Source organism: Hibiscus syriacus, unplaced genomic scaffold (assembly GCF_006381635.1).
Source record: "Hibiscus syriacus cultivar Baekdansim isolate YM2019G1 unplaced genomic scaffold, ASM638163v2 tig00109958_pilon, whole genome shotgun sequence".
NCBI lineage: Eukaryota > Viridiplantae > Streptophyta > Magnoliopsida > Malvales > Malvaceae > Hibiscus > Hibiscus syriacus.
This window is the reverse complement of record NW_024062540.1, coordinates 197,674-223,220: the sequence shown is the minus strand read 5'-3', so window position 1 is coordinate 223,220 and position 25,547 is coordinate 197,674. Positions and strand designations below refer to the sequence as shown.

Here is a 25,547-nt window from a genome sequence, read left to right as displayed (position 1 = left end):
TAGATTTCCTCATCCAAGTCTCCATGTAAAATGCAGTTTTTACATCCATCTGAACTAGTTCCAAATCCAACTTGCGCTACCAAAGCCAACAAAATTCTGATGGAGGAATGTTTTACAACTGGAGAAATACTTCATTATAATCAACTCCCTCCGTTTGAGTGTAGCCTTTAGCCACCAATCTTGCTTTGTAGCGATGTTATTCTTGTCAGGAAATCCATCTTTCTTTGCATATACCCACTTGCACCCAATTGCCTTCTTTCCCTTCGGAATACTAGCTAGTTTCCACGTCTGATTCTTTTGAAGGGATTGCATTTCTTCATTCATGGTAATCCTCCACTTTTTATGTTCTAAACTTTGAACTGCTTTATTAAAAGTGGCAGGAACGTCATCAATTGCAATTGGTGATGCAAAAGAGACCATATCAGCATAACGAGCAGTTTCTAATGGTCCTCTTTCCCTTTCTGAGTGCAATTGATTCATGTTGCTGTGGAGGTTCTTGGGTCTGAACCTCTTCTTCATCTGACTCTTCTTCTACCATAGGAGAGTCAACATCATTTTCTTTACTGGTTGGGACAAATTTGCTTCCTTCAAACTCCACCTTTTTGGGAGTTCCATCTGTCTGCTTCAATTTTTCTGAAGTCACATTTCTCAACATGGTAGATTCATCAAAGGTAACATCCCTGCTGAAGATTATTTTCTTTGTTTCTGGACACCAAAGACGATAGCCTTTCACACCAGAGGTGATCCCCATAAAAATCGCCTTCTTTGCTCTTGGATCCAGCTTTGACTCCTTAACATGGTAGTATGCAGTAGAACCAAACACATGTAAGGAATCATAATCTGTAGCAGGTACTCCAAACCATTTCTCTAATGGTGTTTTACCACCAATAGCAGTCAATGGTAAGCGGTTGACAAGGTGACAAGCATAGACCAAAGCCTCAGCCCAAAATTCTTTGCCTAACCCAGCATTAGACAACATACACCGAACCTTCTCCACTAATGTCCGGTTCATACACTCTGCCACTCCATTCTGTTGTGGTGTACCTCTGACAGTGAAGTGCCTAACAATACCTTCCTCTTCACAGACTTTCAGAAATGGATCATTTTTGTACTCTCCACCATTGTCTGTACGGAGACGTTTGATTTTTCTGCCTGTTTGAGTCTCCATCATCTTTTTCCATTTAAGGAAAAATCCTAGCACCTCATCCTTTGTCTTCATTGGATACACCCAAACTCTCCGGGGAAAAATCATCAACAAAGGTGACATAATAGTGTGTTCCTCCCAATGAAGTTGTCTTGGAAGGCCCCCATACATCTGAATGAACATAATCCAAAATACCTTTAGTATCATGGATTGCTGTTCCAAATTTCACCCTCGTCTTCTTCCCTTTGATGCAATGCTCACAAAAAGCTAATTTGCAAGCCCGAGCACCCTTCAATAATCCTTGATCTATCAGTAATTTCAAGGATTTTTCACCAACATGCCCCAAGCGCATATGCCATAACCTGGTTGCTTCTGACTCCAGTTCATCAGTAGAAGCTGCCACTGATGCTGTCCCAACAATTGTACTACCCAGAAAGTAATACACATTGTTTCTTTTCGGATTCCCTTCATTATCACCAGTGCACCAGAGATAATCCTCATAATCCCATCTTTTCCCTCACTTCTAAACCTTTTGACTCTAAGGTTCCCACAGAGATGAGATTTCTCATTAAATCTGGTACATAATGGACTCCTGTTAAGGTTTTGATTGATCTATCCTGATTCCTCAAGCGAATTGAACCAATCCCAAGTGTGTCAAGAGGGGAATTATTTGCTGTGTAGATAATTCCACCTTTTAGTTCTTTAAAATCAAAGAACCATTCTCTATTGGGGGTCATATGGTGGCTACAAGCTGAATCTAACAGCCATGAACTGGAACAGCTGGTTGATGGCGTAGCAGCGAATGCGAAATCTGAATCTCCATCATCATACTCGACCACATTTGATTCTGAGACAGCCTTCCCCCTTTCAGGTTTGCCTTTATTCTTTAGCCTGGGACATTCTTTCTTCCAGTGCCCTTTTTCTCGACAAAAGGCACATTCATCTTTGCTCAATCTGGACTTTGACTTCGATCTCCCTCTGCTTCCTTTATTCTGACTCTTGGAACGGCCTCTAACAACAAGAGCTTCTGCTTCGACACTTGTGTTTTCTTGTTTGTCTTTCTTTCTCAATTCATAACTATACAAGGCAGCAGTTACTTCACTGAGAGACACATCAACCTTCCCATGAAGTAGAGTAGTTTCAAGATACCCAAACTCATCAGGAAGTGATCCCATCAACATCAGAACCAGATCTTCGTCTTCAAAAGTCACGTCCATATTCATCAGATCAGTCACCAGCTGATTAAAGCTAGTAATGTGATCATTCATAGTGGTACCTGGTACATAGTTGAAGCGGAACAGTCTCTTTTTCATGTAGAGTTTGTTCTGACCGCTTTTCTTCAAAAATTTCTCCTCCAGTGCCTTCCACAATTTACTTGCAGAAGTTTCCTTAGAAAATGCATACTTCTGCTCTCTAGAAAGACACGATCGAATAGTACCACATGCCATTCTATTGATCCTCTTCCATTCTTTCTCCTCAACATCATCTGGTTTCTCTCCTTCAATAGCAATGTCTAGACCCTGCTGAAATAGGGCATCTAGAACCTCGCTTTGCCACATGCCGAAATGACCGGTGCCATCAAAAATCTCCACTGCAAATCTAACATTTGTCACAGCATTTCTTGCCAAAATTGAAGATGAAGAAGCGTCTGCCATTTCTGCTACAAATTCTATTTAATAGCTGCCAATGCAGAATGTCAATTATCCCAATGAAATTTTTCTGATGTGGAAGATCAGCCTAAGCCGCAACCACAGAGCATACTAAAATAAACCAAGAGCTCTGATACCAATTGTTGTGAAATTCGGGTTAATTTCCACCAATAACAGATTCACCTTGAAAACTATTATCTAGGTGACTAGTGTGAAAACGATTGTACTAAAAATCACCCCAAGGTAGATTCCCAGGAAAGAGGAGGGGTCACAATGGTCCCTCTTAAAACACACTTTCCTTAGACAGAACTACCAAGACAAGTAATTTTAATAGGACAATAACTGACAACAACTATACCCGACAATAGCTATTAAATAGACATAAAAGAGAACACCAAAATATCTCACTAATAGAGGAAATATTACAAAGAGAAAAAAGAATACAAATAGCCTTTAAAATAGAAGAAGGCTTATATTTGTGGGATGATTAACTAAGGAGGAGGAGGGCTTTATTTATAACAAAAGAATTTCCCCTCCTCCTTATACACAACCAATGTGGGACTTTTGCCAAAAACCAACATATACAACATCAATATTTGCAAAAGTGAATTTAAGTATATGGAGGTATATGCTACCGATTGTCGTTGCTTTATTAACTACTTGATTGATGGAGTTGGTGAAAATTAATTCTCATTGGTTAAGTGTTTCATATTTGAAAGGGGATTAATGTGTTAATCGTTACATGATGCATAACAATATTGTCACAACATAATCATATTGTTAACTGCCAAATGACAACAACATTTACTGGTCTAGTGGTCTATTTGCTCTCGGGTTGTTGTTGCATTCATTGCCATTAATATTATGAATTTGTACCTTTGCTATAAACCTATCACTATTTCATTTTAAACTTATCTTTTTGTAAAGAATCAACAATTCTAAACTATAATTCCTTATTCTTTGTGGGTTTGACATTCGAAACTCTTGTAGTTTTCATTTTATTACTTGATATACATCACATGCACTTACGTTGAATGTTGTACAATTTCGTAACATCAATTTACCATATTATCAACCACCGTGGATATTAATATGCCCGACCAATTTAGAAATGGGTGAAAAGAATAAAAAGAAGGCTGCCCCAAGTCATCAATAGACGTGCCCATGTATGGGAAAAAAAGGGCCAACTTGACAGTTTATAGAATCCTATGTTTTCTAGTGATTTACAGTAAATAAATAGGAAAATAATAAGTTTATGATATATTGTTAGGTTATAGGTAGATAGTGTAATTGCTAATACTTAATAGCAAAGATTTTCAACGTAGTGGGGAGATCCAAGATTAAATCTAAATGGGGGCAATGACCAATAAATTTAAGTACACAGCAATTAAATTCCACTGGGAAAAGATGAACTATATTCAGACACACCATCTTAAATACCCTTAATAAAGGATACCCACCCCCACACCACTTCATAAATGGGCATTTGTTCCCACTGATTATAAAATTGCTTTGAAATTTTATTTCATATTAAAATTAAGTCTTCGATTATAGTTAGGGCAATGGCCCCATGTAATAAACAACACGTACATGGACAAATTTTCAGGTAAACTATAACTCTACTGAAATTAGTACCTGTACTGCTTTAAAACTCTTGTTATGTGTATTGAATCAGGTTTTTATTTATTTATTTATTTATTTATTTATGTCTGATTAGATTTGAACCACAACTTGTTGTCTTTAATCTCGTGTTTGGTTTCTAATATTAATGTGTGTGTTCTATCCAAAATTGAATAAAGTTATCTGTCAAAAAGAGACCATACAATAAGTTTAATTATATAGCCCCACCCTCGGTTTCTAAACTTAGGGTGCGTTTGGTTCACAGAATGTAAGATTACCAGTGTGAATAAAAGATTACCAGGGAATAAGATTACTGAGAATGTTGTATTTTGTGTTTGGTTGGTTTAGCAGGAATGTAAGATTACCGTGTTTGGTTAAAGGAATAAAAGATTATTTGAATGTATATTTGACCAAATTGTCCTTATTATATATTTGTATAATATTACAAATTGTAAAATATTTATATATTTTCTTTAAAAAATTAAATTCATAATATTTATATAATTTTTTTACAAAATTAAAAATATAAAAAAGGTTTAATGAAAGGGTAAAAAAAATTTAATCCCTGAATTTCATATAAAATTTTAATTATAGATTTTTTTTGTAAATCTAAAATAATTTAAGGATAAATTTGTAATTTAACCTTCGTATAATTTTTATTATTCAATGATAGAAGAATGATATTTTTGAAAAAAAATAATAATTTAAGGGCATTTTAGTCCAAAACGCCGGTAATGTTACAATACCTAAGGGAATGGAGGTAATGACATTCCCGGTAATATATCCCAAAAAATCTACTATTGGTAATAAAACATTACCGGGAATAAGATTCCCGGCCAACCAAACATGGGAATGTGGGATTCCCATCCTATGAGAATCTCACAATCCTCGAACCAAACACCCCTTAATGTTTTTGTCTTGTACGATTGTTATTAGGGTGGTAAGAAAAACATGGTGGTACGATTGCAATAATTCTGTTCCAAATTGCTTATGGATCAAATCGTTTTGGTGTGTCGGAATCTTGGAAATGGTGTCGAGCTTTGGGGTTTGACAATCGAAATCTTGGTAATGGTGTTGTAATTAAGAATTTAGTTGCTTGGTAATGGTGTTGTAATCGACGAACTGCTATCTGAAATGGATACTGACACGGATCAGACCAGCTTCAGAACATTTCTAACGATTCTAATTCCTTCACTATCTCTAATTCATCACTGATTATTTGGATCCCTAAACTGTTTCCCAAAGCCAAAGTTTCCTCAGCTTCTTTATATGCTACCAACCATCTTCCTTTTAACTCTCGTTGTATTTACTTCCCCAATCAACATTTGTCATTCCTCGTTTGTCAAGTTTATGTGCATTATCTAAATCATCTAGTACGAAAATAGACTGTATAAAATCGAAATGACGTAGTATATAATCACTCAACTGTTGCATAAGAGACACAATCAAATATTATAAATCCAATGAAACACAAAGCTTGGGTGGGATACAAGCCCCCGCTCCAATATTTAAACAGGTCGTCCATTAAAACTATAACATAATTATTTTTACCAAAGATAAACTTAAAATGAGTTTTAGGCTATCGTAAACTGATTTTAGTGGTTGAAGAGAGTGTTGTTTTTCTTATAGATTTTAAATTCGAGCAACTGAATCTACACAATGTACGTGAATTGTCAATAATTAAATAAATTTGAAATAAATATTATCTTCTAAAATTTTGATGATCAACAAATGTGGGCGTATGTGTTGAGGTTTGAGAAAATATTAAAGTGGGGTCGTCGTTGTTCACCAAGTAGTTGGACTAATTTATTTAGACTTTCATTCACGACTGTGTCATTATTGCATTTCCAGTTGATTATCACCGCCTATATATTCGCCACCCAACACCATTACTCTTTACCCTCAACCAATTCTCCTCTCTTTTCATATTCTCTCATTCAAAATCAAAATCCACTCACTAACCTCCGTACTCTTAGGCAGCCTGTTATTTCGTTTTGCGGCCAAAATGCGGCGGCGATCGTCTACCAATAACGGTGATAAGGAGGTGGCCGGTTTGAAAAGAGGGCCATGGACAGCTGAAGAAGACGAAATACTGACGGCTTACATTCAGAAACACGGCCATGGTAACTGGCGCGCCTTGCCTGAGAAAGCTGGTAATTCTTTAAAATTTTATTATTATTCGGATAAAGTGTAGATAAATAATTATTAAATTATTGAACTTTTGTTAAATGATCTGGTTTATGCATATAGGACTCCAACGATGTGGGAAGAGCTGTAGATTGAGGTGGATTAATTACCTACGACCTGATATCAAAAGAGGAAAATTTAGTTTACAAGAAGAACAAACCATCATTCAACTCCATGCCCTTCTCGGAAACAGGTAATTATGTTTGGTTTATTATTTATTATTGACAATTCGTCTATAATTTGTACGAATTCATTGATGTTCATGTTCCCGACACGAGTTTTTATTTTGTCCGAATTCAATGATGTAGGTGGTCGGCAATGGCAGCTCACATCCCGAAAAGGACAGACAACGAGATAAAGAACCACTGGAACACTCATCTCAAGAAAAGGCTGATGAAGCTAGGTATCGATCCAATGACTCACAAGCCTCGCGTGGAATCATCAGCACCGCTGTCTGGTTCCACCAAGAACGGTTCCGATCTAAGACATATGGCTCAGTGGGAGAGTGCCCGTCTAGAGGCCGAGGCTAGGTTGGTCCGTGACTCGAAACAGGCCGTTGCTCCAAACCCGAATCCAATCCACCACAAGAACAAAAACCACCTTACGCTCGATCAGATTCGGGTAAGACCGAGGTGCCTCGACGCACTCACAGCATGGCAAAGCGTAGTTGCGGGCATGTTTTCGTTTCCCAGCCAGGAGCTAGAGTCCCCGACTTCGATCCTTAGTTTCCCTTCCGTCGGACACACCGGCACTAGCTACGCGTACGGCGAGATGGGGCTTGATTCGTCGAAATGCGTCGAGAAATCGAACCAGCCGTTGCAGGAATTCGAGGAAACATTGATGGATAGCGACATCGATGCATGGTTCGACGATTCATTTAGGGTTGGAAATTATGAAAACATTGATCAAACTTCTTCGGATGCTTTGACTTATAGTGTACTCGATTTGGTGAACCCTTCACCATATGATTCCTATATATTTTGATCTTAATGCAATGTAATGAACCAAAGTTTCATTTACTGGCGGATCTTGTTAAAATAATTTATAGAATTTAATTCTTTTTAAAAAATTAAAAACTTGAAATTATATATAAACTCTAATTTAGTATATACTTGAACTCATGATCTCTAAATAATATACTACGCACCAATCAAACAATCTTAATAATTAAAAGAATAATTATTATTTTAAGAGGTATCAAGTTTGAGCACGACATCTATAATGATATTTAAGCATTTATCGTAAAATTATTGAAAATCTTTTAAACATATATCACATTATAATCACTTCTACATAATAAAAAAATAACAATTTTATCAAAATTATCATCAACCGTAAACAACTATAATTAGTATAGTAAAAAATAATCATATTTCTCCAAATATTTTTTTATGAATACTATATTCTTATTCTTTTTGATAATTTTATCAAATTTTCAAATTTTACTAAAATCACGTTTTCATATATCGTACAGAGGTCTGTAAACGAACCGAACATTCAATGAATTATTTATGGATCGTTCAATGAATTGTTTATGGATCGTTCAACGGAAAGTTCATTTATGTTCACTTATTTATTAAACAAACAAATATAAATAATATTTTATGTTTGTTTAATTAAACGAACGAATACAAATAAAGGGTTAGTTTGTTCATTTACGTTCGTGAACGTTTGATAACTCGTTCGTTTATGCTCATTCATTTATGTTCGTTTATGTCCGTTCGTTTATATTTAGTTCAATCTCTAGACTTGTTTGAAATATTAAGACCTAATAAATTTAACCTTAAACCCATCAATATTTAAAACTCAATTAATTTTAAATCCAAATAAAAATACACAAATCAATTAAAGAAAATATAAATCCTAAAATTATTTGGAAAGAAAAAAACTTCTCAAATATAAACCTAATTAGTTTTATGTTCGTTTATCATTTGAACGAACGAACATGAATGAACACAAACAAGCTAAATTTTTTAATAAACGAACACGAACAAGAAACTTCGTTCGTTTAGTTGTTCGTGTTCGTTCGATTGTTCAGTTAAAGTTAAACGAACGAACATGAACACACCTTCATTCGTGTTCGTTCAATTCATTTACATGCCTAATTGTCTAGAAAGGTATTAATACCATTTGCTATACTGAATAAGTTCCGGCGATAATTAGGTCTATTACAAGAGCAAAATTTACCATTATTTTCCTTAAACATCACCTTGATTAGTATTAATTAACATTTTTATTGGCATTATTGTCTAGAAAGGTATTAATACCGTTTGTTATACTGAATAACTTCCGTCGGTAATTGAGACTCTAGGGCAGGCAATTTAATGCTAATTATTAATGAAAACCAAGAGGCTCTACGATGCCACAAATCTATGAATTACAGAGTCAGTACAATTATTTATATCTGTCACCCTTTTGCTTTTAACGAATGTATCTACTTAATTTTATAAAATTATATCAAATTGTTATATATTCGAGAATAATAAAACACACACACACTATGAAAATTTGTCTATGCATTTAGTTATTTACTGCATACCACATTGCAGTCGACAGTACGTCGCAGATGTAATTGTATTTCTGTAACTCTCTGGATCTTTCTATGACCTCTAGGTTAATTGCTTTCCTTCTTTGTTGTTTGTGCATTTTTAATATAGTCACAATTTAGACTATATAAAAACATGTTCATATTTATCGAGAATCGATTGGTCTAATGGAATGAGACACTGGATCTCTTAAGTAAGATAAAAAATTCGAATTCTGACGATTGCGAATAAAATAAATTGGGTTGGGAGAGTCTCCTTTACCTCTGTAGTACTCGATCCAAATTAATCTTTCAATAGATCGGATACTGGTGATTATACCAAAACTATTAATTGTTATTATATCCAAAGATCATTGATTTAAGCACATCCTATAAAAAAGAAAATTTATCGTCAAATAATTATAAATTTCATACGTATACTACCTCTCTGACTAATAAAAAAATAATTATAATTATAACTCGAAATATTTTGGCTTGACAACTAAATATCGTATACGATTATAATCAAACAAATTTATTTAAAAATAAAGGGTAAAACGGTCAAATGGACTATCACCATATTCGCTACACTATTGCAGCATCGCCTATATATTGCATTCATATTTTCTACTTCAAGTAGTTAACAATCATTTCCGACATTGTTTTTGCCCTTGCTTTCAACTCTCTCTTTCACTGTCTCGTTTCCAAGGAACATAAACTTTTTGGGTTTTTTTTTTTTTCTATACCAAGAACATGGGACAGTCTCCATGTTGCGATAAGGTGGGGATGAAGAAAGGGCCATGGACTCCCGAAGAAGATCAAAAGCTCTTGGCTTTCATCGAACAACATGGCCATGGAAGGTGGCGCGCTTTGCCTGCAAAAGCTGGTGAGAATCATTGATAATTTATATTATTTATTTTCCATTTCGATCATTTCTTTTTACCTTTGCTTTTGATGCAATAAAGGGCTTCAAAGATGTGGTAAGAGTTGCAGACTCAGGTGGATTAACTACTTGAGACCCGATATCAAGAGAGGAAAGTTCAGTCTACATGAAGAACAAACAATCATTCAACTCCATGCCCTTCTCGGAAACAAGTGATTCTCTATCCTTATCTAATTCATTGGACAAAAATTATTAAATTACTTAAATTGATTTCAATATATATATATATATATGTATGTATGTATGTATGTGTGTCTATAGGTGGTCGGTAATTGCAACTCATTTACCAAAAAGAACAGACAATGAGATCAAGAACTACTGGAACACACATCTGAAGAAAAGACTGAACAAGATGGGGATCGATCCGGTCACCCACAAGCCTAAAACCGATGCCCTCGGGTCCGCAACCGGCAACCCCAAGGATGCAGCTAACCTCAGCCACATAGCTCAATGGGAGAGTGCCCGGTTAGAAGCCGAAGCTAGGTTGGTTCGAGAGGCGAAGCTCGTTTCAAATCCTCCCCAAAATCTGCAGACAGCCCTTGGCTCGTCCTCTTCCTCCTCCTCGGTTCCACAGCTCATTAACAGTGCTGCTATGGCTCCGCCAACAACTAGGTCACAATGCCTTGATGTTCTCAAAGCTTGGCAAGGCGTCGTCACCGGATTGTTCACGTTCAACACCGACAACCTCCAGTCTCCGGCGTCGACTCTGAATTCCATGGAAAACATGTTACCGAACGGATTAATCAACGACCATGGGATTGAATACTGTAGTGGAAGTAATCGGGAAAACAAGGATAAATTATTAGACAACAACATGGGATTGAACGAAATGGCTGCATGGCCTCATCAAGATCTACACAAGGAAGAAAACATGAATATGGAAGGTAATAATTACCCGGATATAATGGTTTGGGATTCTTGCAATGATCATCAGCAGGATCCGTCAATGGCGGCGACTGGTGAAAACTTGAAGGAAACAAACTATGGCGGTGATAGTAGCAGTAGTAGTTTTGAGGAATACAAGAATTACTGGAATAATATCCTTAATTTATTAAGTTAACTAGTCGAGTATGGCTACAATGAAGACTGAATAGGACAATAATCATGTGGTTAATTTGACCTAATGTTAATCAACATATAATTGAAGTGTTAAAACTTTTGATTTCAGTGATAAGTAGAATTGTTTTTTTTTTTAACGAGAAGAGGAATTACCCTGTAATTAAACTTCAGAGCTAATATTAATGAGGATTTAATCAAAGTTGTTGGATTTATATAATTTTATTATCAATTGTTAATTGTCAAAGGTGTTTAATTTTATTAAAAAGGTTGGTTATAGACAATATTTAAGTATATTTAGATTTTCAGTCCACCTAAAAGAAGCCATAAAATCATACAATTATTATCATCAACAAATTGTCCTGCTATCGCAACTCATTTACCAAAAAGCTGACCTATTTCCGATCATGGTTCACCGAAATTCGTCACCTTTTCTTCACAATATTCAATTCCATCCCCATTCAGGGAACGGAGTAAATGGTATATTTATAATTATTTCTATTGTATGAAATGGAGTAAATGGTAAAGATTGTTGAGCTTATCCCCACACTATATATTAAATCTATTAGGACCATTTTAACATACATTGGTTTTGAGAGGAGTTAATTTTCAACATTCCTTATCTTCATTCTTCTCGATCATCACACCTAGTGTTTCCAGAGAGTAGCCGAAGTAGGAATGTCAAAAGATCGATCATTTCACCTACTGCTAGTTTCTGTGTGAATGGTGCGGTGCTCATTTAGTACATTATTGCGTTCATATTTTATTCTTCGAGTGTTCAACAATCGTTTACGACAAGAACTGTGTGTTTGGTTTTCTTTCGACTTGTTCTATAGCAAGAACATGGGGCCATGGACTCCCGAAGAAGATGGAAAGCTCTTGGCTTTCATTTCAACGATATGGCCATGGAAGCTGACCCGCTCTGCCTGCAAAAGCTGGTGAGAATCATAATATATACATATATACTCCATTTTCGATCAGAAATCACGCTTTTTAATTACTGTTTTTTTACCTTAGGGCTTCAAAGATGTGGCAAGAGTTGCAGACTCAGGTGGATTAACTACTTGAGACCCGATATCAGAAGGGGAAAGTTCAGTCTACATGAAGAACAAACCATCATTCAACTCCACGCCCTTCTCGGAAATAAGTGATTCTGTATCCTTATCTAACATGGAGTCATTAAATTACTTCAATGTATTTGTGTCTATAGGCGGTCGGCTGTTGCAACTCATTTACCAAAAAGAAGTCAATGAGATCAAGAACTACTGGAACACACATATGAAGAAAAGATTGACCAACATGGGGATCAATCCGGTTGTTAGTGTATGTGATGTATGTATCTCATGTATCTCGTGCATGTGTGAAGTACATGAGGTGGTTAGAGTTGTTTGGATTTAACCAACTTCTCTCTCTCCTCTAACGGTCTTTCCCTCTAACGTCATTTCCGCCTTTATAATTTCCTCTCTTCTTTGTGTATATAAGAGGCTTGAGCTATTACTGTAATGGTGGGCTTTTACAAATGTATGAAGGAATGAGTATATGGTTTTCTTTATTCATTGAGTGTTTTTTAGTCATTGAGTTACTTTGATCCTTTAACATGGTATCATTCACCAGGATTGGGAGCTCAATCATTGCTAGTCTGCTGCTGCTCGTGGTTGTGTATGATGGAGATCTCCTCTGTTCAGCATATTCCCAAACAGGATGTGGTCAAGCTTTCTGAAAATACTTATTTACTATGGAAGCATCAGGTATCTCTCATTATTGATGGTTATGGATTACTTCAGTTTATTTCAGATAAAGTGGGCCTCCTGCGACGGTTATAACGACGGAGTTCGGTCATGTTGAGGGCAATCCGACGTTCATAATTTATCAATAACAAGATAAGTTGTTAGCATCATGGTTGCTTACTACTGTCAGCACTAAAGTATTACCACATCTCATAGGACTCACTTCTGCTAATACTATTTGGACTATTATTTCATACTTGTTTGGTGCTCGATCAAGTGCCAAGGTGTCGTCTCTTCGGCATAGTCTTCACTCTCAACGCAAAGCTGGCCAGTCGGTGAATGAATTTCTTGCCAAGGTCAAGTCCATATGTGATATGTTAAGTGCTGCAAGCAGTCTGATCACTGAACATGAGCAAGTCAGTGTAATCCTTGCAGGTTTATCCATTGAGTTTGAATCGGTTATTACAATTGTTTCCCGAGATAGTTTGTCCTTAGATGTGCTCACTGAAATGTTGCTTGATTATGAAGCACGACATAAGGTGTTTCTCACTGAAGGAATTTCAGCCAACTTGGTTTCTAGGTCTACAGGTGATACTAAGGTGCATGATTCTGAGTTTTCTAAGACCACTGTTATTGCAAAGCAAGATAATGCTATGCGAGGTCAATCTAGTTATGGTTATCGTGGACATGGTCGAGGTCGGTATAAGAATTCAAATCGTCCTAAATATCAGCTCTATGGCAAGTATGGTCATACGGTGCAAAAATACTATCATCAATTTGATAGGAATTTCACAGGTGTTTTCATTGACAATCGAAGTAGTAAAGGTGGAGGTCATCACAAGTTTCTGCAGGAAATCAGCAGTTACCTTCCAATGCTCATGCATTCACCCATGCAATGAGTGCTCATTTTCCCTCGATGAGTGCCTCTTTTTCTTCTCCTTTTGGATTCAATTATTCTAATCCTCATTCCATGATGCCTAGTCCAGGATCGTTATATCAGGGGGTTCCATGGTACTCTCCAATGCAAGCATGTGGTGGCTTGGATTCAGTTAAAAGTTCACAAGGATTTGTGAATCCTTCAGTTGCCTTTGTTTCAACTACTCATTCGCCTCGTCCTGTTATGTCAATTGGTAGTGCTGATCCAGTGTAGTATCCAGATACAGGGGCAACACATCATGTTGTAAATAATGTGTCTCTACTTAATACTGGTATGACTTATACAGGTAATCATTGCCTTCATATGGGAAATGGGGAAGGCGTTAAAATCTCCCATGTTAGCCAAAGCTACTTGCCATCTAAAACGAAGCAGATAGTTCTGCAAAATGTCTTGCATGTGTCTGACATTAAGAAAAACTTATTGTATGTTTCCTAGTTTTCCCGGGATAATAATGTCTTTATTGAATTACATCCATTTGAATGTTTTGTGAAGGATGCATGGACTCAGAGCGTGTTGTTGAACGGGAAGCTCACAGATGAAGGTCTATATCAGCTTCTATCACCTAATATGAAGAAGATGCAACTAAATAATTTGTCAAAGTCTTGTGGTCTGTTAGATTTATGGCATAAGAGATTAGGGCATTCAGTTGTTAGTATGGTAAAGACAGTAATGAAATCATGTAATGTTGCTTCTAATGAAAGGTCTTTGTCTTCTGTTTGCAATGCTTGTTTACAGAGTAAAGCTCACAAGCTGCCATTTTCTAATTCAGTTACTGAATACACTGCCCCTTTTCATTTAGTTGTTTCTGATGTATAGGGACCAACGCCTACTTTTTATAGTGATGGATTTGCCTACTATGTGTCCTTTATCGATGTGTATAGCAGAATTATATGGTTTTACTTGATTAAAAGAAAGTTAGAAGTTATGCAATATTTGTAAAACTTTTACAAACTTATCGAGGTTCAATTTGGAGTCAATATTAAAATATTATAGAGTGATGGTGGTGGAGAATATGAGGCTCTAAAAGGATGGTTTCTAATTAATGGAGTTCAGCATCGACCCTCTTGTCCAAGCACATCTGAACAAAATGGCAAAGATGAACGAAAGCATCATCATGTGGTTGAAATGGGTCTGGCATTGTTGTCTCAAGCTTCCTTGCCTTTGAAGTTATGGAGTTATGCGTCCATCTTAGTTGTGTATCTTATAAACCAACTGCCTACAGGAGTGTTACATGGAAAGTCACATTTTGAAGTATTGCATCAACAACTTCCTGATTACTCAATATTAAGGTTGTTTGGTTGTGCGTGTTTTCCTTCGATGAGACCGTTCAATCATCACAAACTTGAATATCGATCCAAGCAGTGTGTTTTTCTTGGATGCAGTCCATCACACAAAGGATATCAGTGTATAGATGATGATGAGAGGATGTTTGTTTCGAGACATGTTATTTTTTATGAAAACAAATTTCCTTATGAAATATGAAAGTTGACAAATCAAGAGCATATAGATTCACATGTTTCAACTTGGGAGTTGCCTATTGTTTTTGTACCAAGAGTTCAAACTCAGCAAGGGTGTGATGACTCAATTGTACCTGTCAATAGAAGAGATTATAGAATCACTCTTGGAAATAATTTGTCACCTGCAAACAGTGTGCAAAATGAGGAAGATGTTGGTGGCCAACTTGTTCATGGAACAAGCAATCAATGAGCTGTTCAAAAAGTGTCCAGTTCTACTGATATTCCAACTGAGATAACTTTACTACAAACGGTAGTGGGAATTTATTGTAGCTCTACATTAAATACTCACCCAATGACAACGAGGAGTAAGAGTGGTATTTCAAAACCAAAAATCTTTCAGGCTACTACTTGGATTGATGAAGAACTACATAGCATCAAACAAGCATTGGCTAGTCCACATTGGAAGGCTGCTGTTCAGGATGAGTATGAGGCTTTGATAAAAAAATAAAACTTGGTCTCTAGTGTCATTACCAGATGATAGAAAGACAGTAAATTGTAAATGGTTATTCAAAGAGAAATGCAAATGGCTCAATTGCTCGTTATTAAGCAAGATTAGCAGAGAAATGTTTTCTTCAGCAACCAGGTATTGATTTTCATGAGGTTTTTAGTCATGTTGTTAAACCAGTAACTGTTCGTGTCATTTTGACAATGGCTTTATTGAAGGGGTGGCAGCTTAGACAAGTTGGCATTAATAATGCCTTTCTGAATGGAGTTCTTGAAGAAGAAGTCTAAATGACTTAGCCTCCTGGTTTTGAGTTTGGTGATGATAAAATAGTTTGCAAGTTAAACAAGACTATATATGGTTTAAAATAGGCACCACGTGTTTGGTTTGAGAGTTTAAGGAGTTATCTAGAATCTGAAGGTTTTGTGATAGCTAAGTTTGATTCTTCTCTTTTTGTTCGAAAGAGGGATGATTGCTTGTTGTACTTGCTTATATATGCTGATGATATAATTCTCACATGTGATAAAGCAAGTGAGGTGCAATTGGTTATTGACAAGTTGCATGAAAAGTTTGCTCTAAAAGATCTGGGTATTCTCAATTTTTTCTTAGGAACTGAAGTCAATTATGAATTTGGTGGTGTTGTGTTAAATCAACAGAAATATATTCATGAGTTGTTACATTGTAATGGGTTTGAAAATGCAAATGGCCTTCCTACACCCATGGTTACCAACTGTAAGCTTTCAGCTAAGGATGGAAATCCAGTAGAGAAGGTTACTCAATATCACAGTATTATTGGAGCTTTACAATATGTTGTGATCACTCGCCCATATATTGCGTTTGTTGTAAATTGTGTGTGTCAATTTATGCAAGCTCCTATTGAGACTCATTTTCAACCAGTGAAACATTTTTTAAGATACTTACAAGGAATAATTGATTTTGGTTTGCATTTCTTGGTTTATTCTCGACTTTCTTTAACAGGTTTTGCTGATGCAAGTTGGGGAGAAGATGTTGATGATAAACGTTCTACATCTGGATATTGCATTTATTTTGGGGGGTAATCTAGTTTCATGGAGCTCTTGAAAACAACAGGTTGTGGCTCAATCAACAGCTGAAGCAGGATATAGAAGTGTTGCATATGCAGCTGCTGAAATAGTGTGGCTTGAGTCTTTGTTGAGTGAACTGCATACTGTTTCTCATGGTAAACCTACTTTGTGGTGTTATAACTCAAGTGCAGTTGCGGTTTGTGCCAATCCTGTGTTGCATTCTAAATTCAAGCATGTGGAACTTGATCTCTCTTTTGTTTGAGAAATTATTGCACCAGGGAAGTTACAAGTCTATGAGGTTCCTACATATGAACAAGTTGCAGACATACTAACAAAGCCACTGTCTGCACCATTATTTGTGAAGCATAGGCAAAAACTATTGATTGTTCAACTTAAGTGTGCATGATGAAGATTTAGAGGTTTGGAGAAACAAGGGAAATGTTAATGTCTGAAGTATAAAGAGTGAATCTTAGAAGTTTGTAGAGTGAAGGTTTGGAATAACAAGGGGAATGTTAGTGTATGTGATGTATGTATGTATGTATCTCATGTGCATGTATCTCATGTATGTGTGAAATACGTGAGGTAGTTAGAGTTGTTTGGATTTAACTAACTTCTCTCTCTCCTCTAACGGTCTTTCCCTCTACGTCATTTCCTGCTTTTATAATTTCCTCTATTCTTTGTGTATATAAGAGGCTTGAGATATTACTGTAATGATAGGCTTTTACAAATGCATGAAGGAATAAGTACATGGTTTTCTTTATTCATTGAGTGTTCTTTAGTCACTGAGTTACTTTGATACTTTAACACCAGTCACCCACAAGCCTAAAAATAATGCCCTCATGTTCGTAATCGGTAACCCCAACGATACAGCTAACCTAGGCCATATGGCTCAATTGCAAAGTTCTCGATTAGAAGCCGAAGCTAGGTTGGTTTGAGACTCGAAACTCGTTTTGAACCCTCCCCAAAACCTGCATATCGGCTCGTTCTACTCTTATTGTTCCAACTCGGTTCCAACTGTTATGGCTCCGTCGACAACTTGGCCACAATGCCTTGACGTACTCAAAGCTTGGCAAGGCGTAGTCACCGAATTGTTCACCATCAATGCCGACATCCTCCAGTCCCCGACAAGGACATTGAACCCCATGAAAGACATGTTACCTAACGGATCAACCAACGACAACATCGTGAACTTGCCGGTTCTTTACAATAGTGGGGTTAAAAACTGTGGTGAAAGTGATTGGAATAATAAGGAAACATTATTAGACACCAACATGGGATTGCATTAAATGGTTGCATGGTTTCATTAAGATCCATACAAGGGAGAAAACATAAATATGGAAGGTACAAATTATTCAGATATAATGGTTTGGGTTTCAGGCTGTTGTAGAATATGTATTGTAAAGAAATAAAGTAAACGTGTATTCTCCTATCTCTTTTGGTTTACACACGTAGACTATTTGTAGGTTTAGAATAGTTCTAGAATATATAACAGTTGTCCGTATAATGTTATTACAACCTACCATCATCTGTAACAAACTTTCCACGTATGCACATATCTCACATTGGTTCACCATTCTCCCTACTCCTCAGGTCCTTCATTATCTATAAGATGAACTCTTTGTCGAAACTTTGCAAAGGGTGATTTAGTCAATGGTTTGGTTAATCCATTAGTAACCTGATGGCCAGCGGGTACGTAAAATAGATGAAATACCTTGATTGCTTCACTCTTTTCCTTTAAGGTATAACCAAGTATGTCTAGAAAAAGCATCCATAAAGGATAAATAATATTTAAATCCATTAGAAGAGATATGTGCAGGACCCCAGAGGTATGTATGTTAGAGTATGCCCAAAGACCAATCATATGATGATTGTAATGATACTTTTATTTACCGATTTTATTGAATAAAGGCATTGCCACTATTATTTTCAGTTATATATATGTGTTTAACATAATCTGGAAGATAATAAAGTCCATATAATGTCGTAATTGTTATTATTAAAAGATCCCTAGTCAAGTATTATTATGGGCATGAACAATAATAATACGCTTAAGAATAACATGTTATTGATTGATGACAACGAGTTGTCATTGACATAGAGATGTCAGAATTGATACATGATTATATTGTTAGAGAACAATGTATTGGATTGACCCACCATGAGCATATGTCTTGGATTGTTATGTGACAGTCATAACATTGCTCATGGTGATGACTATATGTATGATCCTCATACTTGAGATCAATATTATCCCAACATATATTGTTGTATGTTTTGATGCGGCTAAACAAGCTCCGTAACTGGTTGCTTTATAAAGATTGTTATTGAATATATCACAATATATGAAGTGGGTGTGTATGATTAAGATACGATTTGTCCTTCCTATATAATAGAAAATATATCACAGGCCACTTGATTGAGTAAGACTAGAAACGCATAGCCATGCTCGAATAAGTTGATATGAGATATCATAAACTATTTGTTAATTAAAGTCTACTCTAGATATCAAGAAACAATAGATGGGATATACAAGTGTGACTATTCCAAGACTTGTGCCTATTCTAGATATAAAGGACATAAGGATGTAATACATAAAAGAGTTAATCACCAAGATGATATGTCGAATCATATTTTCTTGTAACTTAGGTGACAATGATATATTGCTAGATGTCACTCATTGTATGTAATATTAGAATTGTTCTAATAATTACCGCTAACGTTACAAGAACCTACAGGGTCACATCCTAGGATTGAAACGAGCAAAGATGTACAATTTGTTATACGTTACTAAAATATATCTAGAGTTAATTAAATATATATTTTAATAATATCAAATATTTAATTTTAATTAATTAAATATAGATTTAATTAATTTGAAATAATAAAATCCCTAATACGATTAGGGTAACTTGGATATAAAAGGATTATTAAATTCCAATTAATTAAATATAGATTTAATTAATTTGAAATAATAAAAACCCTAATATGATTAGGGTAACTTGGATATAAAAGGGTGTGTTAGGTCTAGCAGCCATTTTAGAATACACACACAAAACCTTCAGCCGTTTTTCTCTCAAAACGATTTTGGGGAAGAAAATTATTGCTCTCGATCGGGTAAACTAAGTAGAGGACGAGACGTGATTTCTTGGAGGCTTACAATTCGAACCGATCTACACCACCAGTATTCATTATTGTCCTTGCTATTTTTTCAAGGAACCCGTTGTAAGTATTCGCATCCCTTCCTCCCGATTTCAATTTTTCGTACTTGGATCGCTGGTGAGACCATCGAGTTGTGTTTCCACTGCGCCATGGGGTGCACCGACGGTCCCAACACTGTAAACACAACCTGAAATGGTTTAGTGTAAATATTGTTGGACCAGGGAAAGGGCAAAGCGTGACTTTTTCCCATTTGGCAAGGAGTACTTAACGAAGACTTGGCTTTATTAAAATTTCTCAAATGAAGATTATTACAAGTGGATCTTAGTCTACGTAAAACATCATGGAAGGGATGATCCAATCGATCGTGCCAAACATCATAGGTAACCATAGAGCCACTAGCCACATCCACCCTAGGTAGAAAGTCTTCATTGGACGAGCAAGAACAAAACTCATATAGACCATTAGATTCCACACCATGCATGACCACAAATCTTGTATCCTCATCATGCACTAAGCAGCTATGGGCATGAAATTCTAGAAAAACTTGGTTATCACGAGAAATTTTAGATATAGAGATAAGATTTTTTGTAATGTAAGGAACATGAAGCAAGTTTGATAACCGTAAGGAATGAGAGCCAGTATGCAAAGAGGTATGACCAATTTTAGTGATAGAAAAGGAGTTATCATTACCATCAGTAACTTACCATGCCCAGAGTATTCAATACTATCAGCAAGTTCCCCAGCATTAGCAGTAACGTGTTGCGTAGCACCCGAGTCAACACAGCAAGCAGTCATGGTGTCAGGTGAAAATGAGTTATCATGGCCATGACTAGAACCACAACACCCAAGACTAGAGGAGCCAGTGTTGTGATGACATAAGTTTCCAGTTGCATTGTTAGAAGATCCCTTGTAGCCAGAAGAAAATACTCCGGGGAAAGACTCATCAAATCGGTATCAACATCGATCAACCAGATGGTCAGTTTTCCTACATAATTGACACTGAAGTTTGCTACAACCTAGGCCTCGACCTCCAGAAGCAATAACAAGTCTTCCTGATCTCCTCAAACGTGAATTCAAATCAGAAGAAGTCTTATCATCAGTAGATAAACCAATGGAAACTTGAGCAACACTAGCACTGGTATGGAGATTATCAAATTGGTCAAAGTTCTTTTGTTATGTTTCCGCATCAATGAGAACTGAAACAATTCCTTTCAAAGTGAACGGTTCGCGACTTACCGTAATCATAACAATAAAAGGACGATACTCCGTTGGTAAACCGTTAAGGATTGTGCCAATGCGTTCAAACTTGGAGATGGGGCAGCCACATACAGCTAGTGCATCGCAAATTTCTTTCACATAATAAATGTAAGATCACATGCCAAGATCACCTTTCATAACTGTTTTCAGCTTGTAGTGTAGATTCATGAGAGTGGTGGTCGATTTGCTTGCAAAAAACTTTGTTACTATTTTCCAGATTTCTGAGTCAATCTCCGCTCCTACCAGCTGAGGAAGTAAGGGTGGACTTATAGTATAAAGTAACCAGGAGGCTAAGGTACTATCTTGTGCCATGAAAACCTCAAATTCTTTGTTTTCCACCGGTAACCCATCATCTCCTTCTACCATGGCAGGCGGCGGTTGAACGACACCAGTCAACATCTTCTCAAGCCAATAACTACGAAAAACAAGCAACACTTATTGCTTCCAAAGGACAAAGTTATATTTATCAAGCACCACACTTATTTTTTTGTTGGTGAAAACCTTCCCATGAGGGAAAAAAGATGCAAATACAGTAACACCATAGTTGGGGGAGGCGCCATCACGTCCAGCCATGAAGACGGAAGATAAAACTCCCACACAGAGTGTCAAAAAAGCAGCAGAGAAGCACCCATGTCAGAAGCGACTGATATCATGTTGTAGAATATGTATTGTAAAGAAATAAAGAAAACGTGTATTCTCTTTCCTTTTTTGGTTTACACAGTGAGACCATTTATAGGTTTAGAATAGTTCTAGAATATATAACAGCTGTCCATATGACGTTATAACAACCTGTCATCACCTGTAACAAACTTTCCACGTATGCACAGCTCTCATATTGGATCATCACTGGCAATGATCATCATCAGCAGAACTCATCAATAGCAGCGCCTGGTGAACCAAGCAAACCATGGTGGTGATTATTATAGCAGTAGTAGTTTTGATGAATACAAGAATCACTATCCTTAATTTGGTAAGCTAAATGATCGATCATGGCTACGATAAAGATCGAATAAGCTAATAATCAAGAAGTCATCAACCACATGATTATTGGCCTATTCAATCTACAGTTTATTTTAGAGTCTTGTTTTTAAAGCACATATCAAGCATTCCTAAGCTACCCTAGAGTTCTAATAATAATAATAGTGTTGGTACAACCTGTTGTACAATCGGTTAGGATTCTAATTTAAGTTTATAAGGTTAGGTTTAAATTCTACAACCGTCATTTTTTGTGGGAAATATGTAAATTTATATGTAAATCTCAATTTAGTTTTAAGTAATACCTTACCCTGAACTGGGGAGCCACCCTTGACCTAAATTTTTTTTAAACAACAGTTAAACATTCAAATTAACTCCAACCCATTCAAATAACTATGATTAAAATTAATCTTTGCCTAATATAATAATATTGATAATCAAAACATATACAAACAAAATTTAAAATAAATATATATTTTTAACATATTTATATTTTATATCAATTGTATGAAATGTACTAATTTCCAAAAATGGTTTAGCTTACCCCACACTATGTGAACTCAATTGTTGTAATTTATTCGAATGGGACGGCCGTGGCCCAAACATATTAAATCTATTTGGACCATTCATAAATATGCTTCTTATTTAGTTCATTTATGAACATTTTCAAAGTATGAACCCTAAAAGATCGAACCCTACTTGTCGACTCGATCAAAAATAAAAGACTGTTCTCATCAGTTAAATAATCAAGTTTAAATTCTTTTCTTTTTATTTTTCAAAATTCAGGATAGGAATAAATAATCCTTTGGATCTTATGACCACTTTAAAAATTATTAAATGCTCCAAAATCTTCTTTAAAATTTATTAGAATATGAAATCTTTTTTCCCAATTTTTTTATCTAATTATTTTAGAACTTGGACTATTTAGTTTTAAATTCCAATGATGGTGGTGGAGAAGAAGAAGACACTCCACATATGTATCTTAAAGAAATTGATCCGTCATTATATTCATATAGATATTATTAAATTTAAATAGTACATAATATGATTTTAATGATAATGAAAACATATTTAAATTATTGTCCAGAGACAGTCCTTTGAAGCAATTTTCTTTTGTTGCATTTCTGATTTGTAACGCTTTGTTTTGATTAATTTAGATTGGATCGCATATTTAATTTTGGTGAATCAATTTTCTAACAGAAATTTTCTGTGTACAAATACTCAAACCCAAAATTTACTTAAATAATATTAAACTATTCAACCCTGGAAGCAGTTTAACCTTTGAAGCCATTTTGATCTATCATTGTCCAAGTTTATATATGAAACCAAACATTAAGAAGCGGGCCCAAAGCCACATGTCCATTGGTGTCTGTCTGTGTCCCCCTTATGAACTAGATTACATACATGGCTGTGCCAATTTCCACCGCTTAACAATCACATCCCCAGATTCCTTCTTCCCCATTCCCAAAAATAGTTCTTTTGGCTAAAAATGGTACGGCTGGCTGGTTGTTCCGAGCTGAAGAAAGGGCCTTGGACTCCGGATGAAGACCAGAAGCTCTTGGCTTATATCCAACAACATGGCTTCGGGAATTGGCGATTTTTGCCTGAGAAAGCTGGTCCATTATATACTTTTCTTCTGTTATATATTCTTCTTTCGTTTTTACGTTCCTATATTCAACTGATTAAGCTCTTCTTTTTCATCTGGAAAAAGGGCTTCAAAGATGTGGAAAGAGCTGCAGACTGAGGTGGATCAACTACCTGAGACCTGGTCTCAAGAGGGGAAAGTTCAGTTCACATGAAGAACAAACAATCATCCAACTCCATGCTTTTCTCGGTAACAGGTAAAAGCATCGCAATTCTATATTTTTATCCCTAAACTATATATTATATATGTTTTCTATATCATTTCGAATTTGAGTCTCTTGCCGTTTAGGGATAGGAAAAATTATTAGATGGTCCCGGATGACAAACGGTTTACGTACCGTTGTTTTTGTGAAGGTGGTCAGCCATTGCAGCTCACTTGCCCAACCGAACCGACAACGAGATCAAAAACTACTGGAACACACGGATTAAGAAAAGGCTTAACAAGATGGGGATCGATCCCGCCACCCACAAGCCCAAATCAGACCCTCTCATCGGCTCCACCAACGGCACACTGAACCACATGGCTCAGTGGGAGAGTGCTCGGCTCGAAGCTGAAGCCAGGTTGGTTAAGGAGTCAAAGAAAATCCCTTCATCTTCACACCAGAAAAGCAGCGACAAGAACAACCAAGGCTCGGGACCGTCGACTAATAAACCAGCCTGCATTGACGTCCTCAAAGCATGGCAAAACGTAGTTGCCGGCATGTTCTCCATCTCCACCAACAGCAACAACTCGAACCCCGTTGTATTAGAGTCGAACTCGAATCAGAGCTCGACGAATTACGAGCTCAATGCAGCTGAAGCTGGTTCAATTACAGAGTACCAAGTGCTGGAATTCAACGAAAGATTAGATTACTCGATGTGTTTGCATGATTCAACGTATCATTGGGCTGGTCCTGCAACAGATCGAAACAACGTAGAGGGTTTCTCGGATATCTCGGTGCATGATTTTGATTACCCGATCGAGTTTGAGGAATCAATATCCCTTTAACACAACGATGAAGCATTGAGGGAATTATGTATAGCCTAGCGAGGGTTGAGTTGAATAATTAATTTGGTTGTGGGAAATGTAATGCGATATCAATGTCGGCAAAGAATATTATTATTATTATTATGTATTAGATTATATTTGTTTTATTTTATAGGATAAAGAATGAAAATTATCCTCCAACTATAAGGTAATGTTTTATTAAATCTCTCGATTATTAAAAGTTATAAAACAAAGTGTTGTTTATTGGAAATATGGACTACAAAATCATACTGTTAGCACTGACAGGAAAGGTAAATAGTAATTTAAATGAAACAAATTCGAAAACCGTGTGTCGTGGTAAAAATCACTGTCTTAGAAACGAATTTACCCCGATGTGTGTAATTGTTGCAGTAGACGGACCGTTCCCCGAGATTAACACGGTCGCTCTAAATTTCGTACACCCGAAACCGGAGTGGACTGCTGGTGGTATTACACTTCTGATCGGAAAGCACACAAAGAACAATTATAGAAAACACTTGGAGAGTGAATTCTGAATGTAGAGAGTGAGTTGAGAAGTTGAATCCAGTTCTCTATTTATAGGCTAGATATAGGGTTAAAATCATCCATAAAAAATCATAATTAAAACCCTTCATTGTAACAGCTGAAACGTCCAGATGAACCTGACTCAAAATAATCCATATTCATTTTATCATTATTTAGCTATTATAACTCTTTAAATTAAATCATGTAACTCCT

At 36.2% G+C, this 25,547-nt stretch overlaps 3 protein-coding genes and 1 pseudogene across 3 annotated transcripts; all 4 read left to right on the top strand.

The window, feature by feature from the left end:
- Positions 1-6,335: 6,335 nt before the first annotated feature.
- Positions 6,336-7,584, top strand: LOC120211132 (transcription factor MYB16-like). Its single transcript, XM_039209749.1, has 3 exons — positions 6,336-6,566; positions 6,664-6,793; positions 6,909-7,584. The coding sequence occupies exons 1-3, from the start codon at positions 6,419-6,421 to the stop codon at positions 7,582-7,584; spliced, it is 954 nt and encodes a 317-aa protein (XP_039065680.1). The 5' UTR covers positions 6,336-6,418.
- A 2,293-nt stretch (positions 7,585-9,877) lies between these two features.
- LOC120211118 (transcription factor MYB106-like) lies at positions 9,878-11,153 on the top strand. The gene is made up of 3 exons (XM_039209738.1): positions 9,878-10,010; positions 10,090-10,219; positions 10,329-11,153. The coding sequence occupies exons 1-3, from the start codon at positions 9,878-9,880 to the stop codon at positions 11,125-11,127; spliced, it is 1,062 nt and encodes a 353-aa protein (XP_039065669.1). The 3' UTR covers positions 11,128-11,153.
- An 813-nt stretch (positions 11,154-11,966) lies between these two features.
- On the top strand, positions 11,967-17,724 carry LOC120211131 (annotated as a pseudogene).
- Positions 17,725-23,640: 5,916 nt separating this feature from the next.
- LOC120211120 (transcription factor MYB106-like) lies at positions 23,641-24,867 on the top strand. Its single transcript, XM_039209740.1, has 3 exons — positions 23,641-23,796; positions 23,892-24,021; positions 24,179-24,867. Exons 1-3 carry the CDS (start codon positions 23,670-23,672, stop codon positions 24,810-24,812), a joined length of 891 nt encoding a protein of 296 aa, XP_039065671.1. The 5' UTR covers positions 23,641-23,669; the 3' UTR covers positions 24,813-24,867.
- The last annotated feature ends 680 nt before the right edge of the window (positions 24,868-25,547 follow it).